Here is an 8,944-nt window from a genome sequence, read left to right on the forward strand (position 1 = left end):
TCTATGAAGGGACATAAACCGGTGCAACACACACGTTCCACGCCAGGAACAAAAGGTCTATGAAGGGACATAAAACTTTTATTGGGTGTTTGACCAAACGGCTATCCGTAGTGACGTCATCTAATGGAAATTTGTCTAACAGTGGCAAGATGGCTACGGAACCAAATAAGACTGAGATCCTCACCATTTTTAAAAGACTTAGATCCATTGCCACAAACAAGGTAACCGAATAGGACGCCCTCCGCCGTTGTGTGTGCATGTTTTTTTTTTTATATATGTACATATACATATATGTGTATATATATATATATATATATATATACACACATCCCATGTAGCTAGCTCCCATGTAGCTGGTCCTAGCATGTAGCTAGGCCCGACTACATGGGAGCTAACGACTGCTAGCCTCAAACATAAAGGCCACGTATACGGGTTGTGTATGCTGAGGAGGGGAAGCTAACCACTTACGCCTCACTACGTTATGGAAAAGTATTAACGAGACAACTGGATAGTCTAAAACTCTAGATACTTACAAAATAAGACTCGGTTTAACAAAGATATTTACGTGAAGGATTGACAGTATTGAACCATATGCTATCCAATGCTAGCAGTGTCTGACGTAGTAACTACCGGTAGCTGCAGGACATATGGCAGGCTGGCTTGGGATCAGTTTAACATTAATTTTAGGTGTATTGTATCTGATTTGGTACGTTTTATTAAAGCTGGTTACAACGAGAGTGTAAATCAAATCCAGTGGTCAAATGTAACGAAGTAGATTGAACTTAATCAAATCTTCAGGTACTTTACTTGAGTGTTTACATTTTGTGTAACTTTATACTTCTACTGTACTCCATCTCAGAGGTACATATTCTTCTTTATACTGCACTACATCTCAGAGGTACATATTGTACTTTCTACTGTACTACATCTCAGAGGTAAATATAGTACTTTCTACTGTACTACATCTCAGAGGTACATATTGTACTTTATACTGTACTACATCTCAGAGGTACATATTGTACTTTATACTGTAGTACATCAGAGGTACATATTATACTTTATACTGTACTACATCTCAGAGGTACATATTGTACTTTATACTGTAGTACATCAGAGGTACATATTGAAGGATGGAGTGTTCCTTCATCTGTTGGTGTTGACTGAACCGGCTCTCTGCAGTGTAATAACCACTGAGATGTTGATGCTAACAATAGCTCATGGGATGTGCGTGTTGTTTCTGCACAGGGATGTTTTGACTGCGCCGCCAAAAACCCGAGCTGGGCGAGTATCTCCTACGGCGTGTTCTTGTGCATCGACTGCTCCGGCATCCACCGCTCCCTGGGAGTGCATCTCAGCTTCATCAGGTAAGCTTCAGTGTGCCGCTGTCAACAGTCCGCATCATGGCGCCCACCTCTGAGAGGAGTTGAGCTGTCTGAAGGAAAGACTTTAATGACATTGTGTTCTGTGTAGAGAATAGTTCTGTGACCACAGATTGTGAATGACTCAGAATTCGCAGATGCGTGTCACCGTGGAGCCCACACTGTCACTAACTGCACTCCCTGAACATGTGTTATTTAACAGAAAAGACAGACAGAAAGGTCTACTTTATGTGTTTGAAGTATATGACCAGGATGAAAGCAGGTTAAACCGATAAAGATAGAATCACCAGACAGACAATGGAATAAAGGAAGAACACTGTTCCTGTACAGCTGGGCAGCTTTTTATTCACTGTTAGAAGGATTAAAAAAGGGAAATCAGCATGTGTTTACATTCAGTAGCTCATCAGACAAATCAAAATTAAAAAGATCAGATTCCTGCTGTTCATGAAGCACAGTTTTGAGTCAATACATCAGATTTGGTCCACTGCTGATTTGTTCTCCATGTTCTTCCCTCTATGCCTCAGGTCCACTGAGTTAGACTCCAACTGGAACTGGTTCCAGCTCAGATGCATGCAGGTTGGAGGCAATGCCAATGCGGTGAGTCTAGCTTGAGGTCAGGCGTGAATCAAATTTTAAAGAATGAGATACAAGATGTTTAGGTCCATGACCCATGTTCAAGGTAGTGTAATTAGCTAGACATCAATAACTCCTCCTTCTGTTTGAAGACGGCCTTCTTCCGTCAGCACGGCTGCACCACAAACGACACCAACGCCAAGTACAACAGCCGCGCAGCTCAGCTGTACCGGGAGAAGATCCGGCACCAAGCTAACGCCGCGTTGTCCAAATATGGCTCAGACGTGAGTATCACTCGAGTGGAAACCGTTTAAAGGGGGATGAGTCTCGTGTTGTAGGGCTGCACAATTAACTAAAGTGTCTGTATTTGTATTGCACACACACACACACACACATACGGACACTTACACTATCTGAGCTTTTCTGATCCAGGATGGTTTTTATAGTCATGTGATACGTTTGTGACCTCTTGTAGTCTGACAGCTGATAGCTGCACACAACAACCCGACCAGGTGGTTTGTTTTTGTCAGAACTGAACAGAAATGAGCCGGCGTCCTGTCGATCATTGTCGTGTTACATCAGAGTCTGAGCCGTGCTGGCAGGTCTGGTTCAGAGTCCACACGGTGCACGGATCACGCTACCCGATGATAAGAACATGAGAGACTTGTAACGCTGCTGTGTGAACACAACGTGTCTCAGTTGTCACTCTTCTTGTCTTTGTCGCAGCTCTGGATCGAATCTTCTGCAGGAGGAACTCCTTCAGCTCCTCAGAAGAAAGAGGCAGACTTTTTTGCAGAACTCACACAGGTGTGTGTGTGAGAGTGAGTGAGTGAGTGAGTGACAAAACCCCGGCAGCCATCTTCAATAAATACGTTGGTGATCACTAAACGTATTTAGCCAAATATCAGGAGAGATCTTTGTTTTTTTTATTTGAGTAGTAGTGGATTATTTCAGACCCTTTTTTTAATATAAACACCTAAAAGATGATAATTAGACAGTTAAGTGAAACACAACAGTACATCTGAAATTCAAGTTATTAGTAATATCAGTAAATATAAACAACAGCATTAATACCACAAAAACATAGTAAAGTTGAGACAAATGGGTCTAAAATGTGTAAAAACGTTTAAAAAAACAGAACTATAGCGAATGAAAACATGAGCATAATCACCATTAAAGGAAGTAGTGTTTGTGTTGTTGGTAAATCTGTGTTAATAACATATTGTTGACATTACTGTGATGCAGCATCGTGTCATCAGCTGAAACGCGTTGTAGTTGATACATCTGTGATAAATGTTATGCTGCTGGACCGACATTATGAAATGTTTTCTCTTGCTCCATAGAAAACATAAATACTTTGTGTTTCTCTGTCTCCGTCCTGAGAATGCTGACGACTGGAGCATGGCGCCGGAGCAGAATGGAGCCGCTCTGACCTCACAGCTGATGGACACGCTGGCCAAAGGCCAGGAGGACACCCGTCAGTAGAACAAGCCTTTGTCTTATCGGGTTTACACATTTTAAAGGTTCTATAAAACAGATGCATCAGCTGCTCTGAATTTCGATTATTCAATAAAAGGAGTGTTTTGTGATGCTGTTCACAGAGCTGGAGGAAGGACCCAGCATCCACGGTCTGAGCTCATCACCCAAAGCCTGCGTGGGTGAGTCTGTGAGCTCCACTCGGCTCTTTCATAACCTCAGCGCTGTCATCTGCAGCCCCCCCCCCCCCCCCTCATGGTGGACACGTGTGCTTATTCTCAGTGATGTTCTCCCTGTGCCTGGAGCTCCATTCATTATCCGAGTGTGTATGTCTGTACCGACATGCATCTGCAGATTGTTTCCCTGATTCATTATACTGATTCATATTCAACTATTTAGTGTATTTCATAGAAACAGATGCAGCAGAATGTGCTTCACTGAAACGGTTCAGACCAACAGAAAGAATATAAATCAAATAGAGAGATTCATGAATGATCAGAATAGTTTTTAATATAATTATCAGCACACGTTGTGTCTGCAGGTGAATAAAGCATTGAGCTAAAGGAAAGTCTTTAAGTGAACCGCTCGGTTATCTTTACTTTACTTTCCTGTCGACTGATTCATGAATCCATATTTTGTGTGTAACTGTAACTGTGGCTGAGAGCTTGATGTTGATGTTAAATGGGCTCCTTCTGTGTTTTGGACGGTGGTTGTGATGACGCGTAGACGACTCCATGCGTCTGTCCTCACAGGATGGACGGACACCTGAAGGTGACTAGCCGCTGTCGGTGCCGGCGGTTGCATGGCTGTGTGGCTTGATTTGACTCTTCAGCTTTCTGCCGATCTCACCGCAGAAAAGGACTCGTTCAGGAGAAACGCTTTCGGCTGTTTCTGCTCGTCGTCTCAACAAGTTACAACAAGTTACCGCTGCATTGTGTAAACAGAGGTCATTGTGGAGCTTAAATGCCTGCAGGTGATCCGTGTGATGCTGCTGACATTCCACATGACAAGTGTTGACGTTGTGCGTCATAACTCTTCATGGAAAGGTTCAAAGGATTCTAAAAACAGTCTGCCGTCTCTGAACGCATAGTTTCCTGAAGTGTCTGTGATTTAAGGTCCTCCTCTCAGCGCGCAGGTAACAGACTCACTAGCACCTCGTCTGTGCTGCTGGTTGATTTAGTAGAAACACAGATGATAAGCTGGTGTTTCAATGCTGATGTAGGAGATATAATAATAACAATACATCAACAACAACAAAGACAGACTGTGATTGTGTGTTTGTAGATATTGGTTTATACAGCTGCATTAACGCCTAAACAATAGTAAACTATAAATATAGTATCAAATATGGAATACTATTAATAAATACACGGGGAGAGCAATTACGCAATTACAAAAGAGCAATTGATTCGTCTTAAAGCATCCTTTTAAACACACTGTACAGAGGAAAGCCGCGCCGTAATTTGCTCCTAAATCTTATAGAAAGTTGACGCCTGAGTGATTTCTGAGCATGAAGATGTGAATATTGAGGAGCTGAGTAGTTTGCTCACCTCTGCACTGATCTCCCGACCAAAGATCTCTGGAGAACATGGAGTGTTTGAAGAAGTCATTTAAACACGACGAAGACAAGAGAAAAAGCCAAACGTCCTGAAATATTGTTCCAACATTCTCAACTTTTTCCTTCAGCTGAGAACAAGAGCACCGCAAACGGAAACATTGCCGTCTGAAAGTACGACTTAATGTTCATACTCTGGATCATATTAACGTTGAGTTGGTAGTTTAGAGATGAGTGTTTGAATCATGCGGTGAACACGCATGCTCACAACGTAGCGACACTGCTTCAGATGTAAACGTGAGTCTCTGCTGGCTGGTGACTGGAGGTTTATTCTTCTGTTGTCACTTTGTCATCGTGTTGCATGTTAGAACCGTACACCAGAGCATCTTTAGGAACCAACCAGCCTCTCAGTGCAGCTTCTTCTTGTGAGCCGTGGGGATTCTTCATGCTTTGATCCAGCTACTGAATGAAACTAGTCTTTGAAGTTTGTTTCAACAGATTCAACTCTGTGTTACAGACGTGAAGGCCTCCATCATCGGTAAAAAGAAGCCCATGTCTGCCAAGAAAGGGGTGAGTCTCATTTCCACCAAACCACGAGCCTCATGTTTGAGCGTCCTCTTTAACTTTCATCCATACTTATGAATATGTGACGTTGACTCGGTGCAGCTCGGTGCAAAGAAAGGCCTCGGAGCCCAGAAGGTGAGCAGCAAGAGCTTCTCTGAGGTGGAGAAGCAGGCGCAGGTGGCCGAAAAGATGCGAGAGGAGCACGCCGCTGAGGCCAAGAAGCAAGCCGAGGAGTCCATGTGAGGAGACCACTTTACTCTCCTATTCTCACCTCAACTCGTCTCACATCGTTACAAGAATTCCAGTTTTTTTTCTTTGTAATTTTCGTTCTTCCATCCATTTTTTTCAAAATAAGAGATAAAACACTTTGTGCTCCGACATGACTCGTTGTGGCTCTTGCAGCGTGGCCTCCATGCGTTTGGCCTACAAAGAGCTGGAGATCGACAGGAAGATGGAGGAGAAGAAGATCCAGACCCTGGAGAGCAAGAAGAGGGAGCAGGCCGAGAGACTGGGGATGGGCTTCGGCAACAGGAGGTAACGTCCGAGGGTCGGCGAACCGGAAGGTTCCGCTGCACTCGATGGGCTCTCGGTTCTCCTCTCAATGTGTTGCTGTTCCTGTTTCAGCGCCGTGTCTCACTCGGTGATGTCGGAGATGCAGGTGATCGAGCAGGAGACCCCCGTGGGAGCCAAGTCCTCCTCTCGCTCCAAACTGGACTTGTTTGAAGAGCCGGGTTTCACCTCCGGACCCCCGAAGTACGTAAGACACTACCACAGTTTGAAGCTGTCGTATGTGTTGTATTGATTGTTGTAGCATTATATTGATCATATTAGACACCAGTTTGTGATAATGTGCTGAGGGACCACAGACTCTCTGGAACATCTACATTTTGGTGGAAACTGAACCGTTGATTCATGTGCACTGTCCCTCGTAAATAGATGCACTCAAGTCAAACAATGAATATGTTCCTTTGAGAGAAATGTGATTTCAGTCGATGGCGTGATATCCTCTTTGTGCAGCGTCAGCGTTGTTATGAACTCGTGGGACGTCAGGATCTTAAGTCATCAGAGGAACCAGCTGAGCTAACGTTAGCATCATTAGCTCGTCTCTCAGCGTCCTCCGAACAGCGTCGGACAAACACCGATTTCTCACGTGAAGCTGCTTCATTCAGTGTTTTAATCCGTTGTTTCAATAGAGAGAATATTATATATTGTGCTTTTGAATCTCTGATTGTGTGCTTTGACCACAGAAAGATGAGAGCACAAAGAGCTGAACAGAACCCGTTAACGCTCCGCTGTGTTTGATGTTCCAGGTATAAGGACAACCCGTTCACAGTGGGAGACACTTTTGGGTCCCGGTGGGACACCGAGGGAGGAACCGCCTCCTTCACCACCTCCTGGGCTCTGGAGAAAGACGACCCCAAAGAGGAGGTCACCATCTCTAGCATCCAGCCCATTGGAGAGAGGTATCTGCTGTCCTCTGTGTTGTAACGGGACCAATGAAGCCGCCGTTTCCTCTGGACGGTGTGCAACTCTGACCTGCTCTCTGTTTGATCCAGACTCCCCAGCAGAAGGAAAGACGTGTCGGCTCCGGTGTCCGAGTCCAGCGAGGCCCGACAGAAGTTTGCCAACGCGAAGGCCATTTCTTCAGACATGTTCTTTGGTCGGGAGATCAGTGCAGAGGTGAGCAAACTACTCAGCTCCTCAATATTCACATCTTCATGCTCAGAAATCACTCGGACGTCAACTTTCTATAAGATTTAGGAGCAAATTACGGCACGGCTTTCCTCTGTACAATGTTTAAACGGATGCTTTTAGACGATTTAATTGCTCTTTTGTAATTGCTCTCATGATGCATTATTGTCCGTGTTTCATATTTTATATTATATTTATGGTTGTTTCATTCAGTAGCATCACTATCTTTTATTAGGAGTTAATGCGTCTGTATGAACCACTATCCCCCGAACACACACACACACATACACAGTCATTATTATAGCTCCTATATCTCGTTAAAGTACCGTGTTATCCATATTACGTAGTCACATCTTATCTATATTCATTTAGTTCTCTATAATATTGGGCGTTTTTAACATTATTTCGGTGGAGGCTTCAGTGTGCTTTCTGCCTCTTCCTGCACTGTGATATTATTGTTGGAATGCTGTTAAGCTCATTAAGGACACGTGTGCTATGACTTTTCATATTTCTAATCTTTAAACTTTTTGAATTATTAAGCTTTTTGCACATTTGATTTTGAATGGGTTTCTATGGAGAAAATGTTCAAATCCTTCTACTTCCTCATACTTTCAGCTACAGACACCATTTAAACTTTAAAATGTTTAGAAAACCCTGATCTATTGCCGCATTATTCAGCTTTTTGATATCTTTTATACTTTTTGAACTGTCCCATTTTAACTTTTATGATTTTTCAGCCCTTTTCTGACTTTATAATGGGTGTGTATTGCGCAGCTTAGAGTGTGTGACGTCACCGCTAGAGTGAAGAGCAGCTTGAGATTCTTGTGAAAAAAAGATTTGTCTTTTGCCACTGTGTCCACAATCTTCACTCTTCATGCATCATTTCTGGACGTAGAAGTAGCTAATCTTGTCCTTGTCGTAGACAAATGACTGTGGAATCCAACAGATTTACACATTTGACACAGAAGCCTGTAATTGAGAGGAAAACCAACTTTCTGCTCCATAGAGACCAATGTTAAATTTTGCTTCAAAACATCTTCCACAGAACACGGTACCCCATTTCTAGATCGCCAGTTCAGCCACATTTTTTACACTACAGACACAATTTTTACAGTATCTGTTCTTCAACTCATCCTTCCTCTCATTTGTTAATATCGGAGCAATAGGAGCTACGGTTATGGGAGTTTTGAGGATTTGTTTGAGAGGTGTTTCCCTGTTTAATCTCCATGAAAAGGCTGCAAGGACACAGGTGTTCATGATTAAGCTAATTAGTGATGTTGATAAACACACACTCCTCTCGCTCTCTCATACAGTCATTCAGGTCTTAGAGACTTTTAGAGGACCCCCCCCATTTTAAAATAAAAGCCGCACACACATGATTTAGAGATATACGTGATGCAGCTCAGCCAATCAAATATGGGTATTCTGATAAGTTTCCTGATTCGAGTGACATTTACACACACCGCGACACAAGAGGGAGAGACGAGGAAAGACATGGCAGAGCAGGACAATAGTCATGTAAGCTGTAAATGATAAAACATAGGACAATCTCCAAATGAGAAAGATTGCCAGAGAGATCAGAGTCTCTCTCACTCACTCACTCACTCACTCATCCTCTCTCTCTCTCTCTCTCTCTCTCTCTCTCTCTCTCTCTCTCTCTCTCTCTCTCTCATACAGTCATTCAGGTCTTAGAGATTTTAAGAGG

At 43.3% G+C, this 8,944-nt stretch overlaps 1 protein-coding gene across 2 annotated transcripts in view; it reads left to right on the forward strand.

The window, feature by feature from the left end:
• The first annotated feature begins 30 nt into the window (after window positions 1-30).
• Window positions 31-8,944, forward strand: part of arfgap2 (ADP-ribosylation factor GTPase activating protein 2) — an 11,407-nt gene continuing 2,493 nt past the window's right edge. The window contains exons 1-14 of one of the 2 annotated variants that reach the window (XM_031839160.1): window positions 31-221; window positions 1,246-1,364; window positions 1,904-1,976; window positions 2,105-2,236; window positions 2,679-2,759; window positions 3,336-3,429; window positions 3,554-3,610; window positions 4,155-4,199; window positions 5,501-5,553; window positions 5,650-5,786; window positions 5,950-6,081; window positions 6,172-6,300; window positions 6,858-7,010; window positions 7,104-7,227. In XM_031839160.1, coding sequence (XP_031695020.1) covers window positions 60-221; window positions 1,246-1,364; window positions 1,904-1,976; window positions 2,105-2,236; window positions 2,679-2,759; window positions 3,336-3,429; window positions 3,554-3,610; window positions 4,155-4,199; window positions 5,501-5,553; window positions 5,650-5,786; window positions 5,950-6,081; window positions 6,172-6,300; window positions 6,858-7,010; window positions 7,104-7,227 — 1,491 coding nt within the window. In that variant the 5' untranslated portion in view covers window positions 31-59. The remainder of the gene's footprint in view (window positions 222-1,245; window positions 1,365-1,903; window positions 1,977-2,104; window positions 2,237-2,678; window positions 2,760-3,335; window positions 3,430-3,553; window positions 3,611-4,154; window positions 4,200-5,500; window positions 5,554-5,649; window positions 5,787-5,949; window positions 6,082-6,171; window positions 6,301-6,857; window positions 7,011-7,103; window positions 7,228-8,944) is intronic. The other variant, XM_031839162.1, reaches the window with a different exon arrangement.

Source organism: Anarrhichthys ocellatus, unplaced genomic scaffold, assembly GCF_004355925.1.
Source record: "Anarrhichthys ocellatus isolate YVR2014 unplaced genomic scaffold, GSC_Weel_1.0 scaffold1347, whole genome shotgun sequence".
NCBI lineage: Eukaryota > Metazoa > Chordata > Actinopteri > Perciformes > Anarhichadidae > Anarrhichthys > Anarrhichthys ocellatus.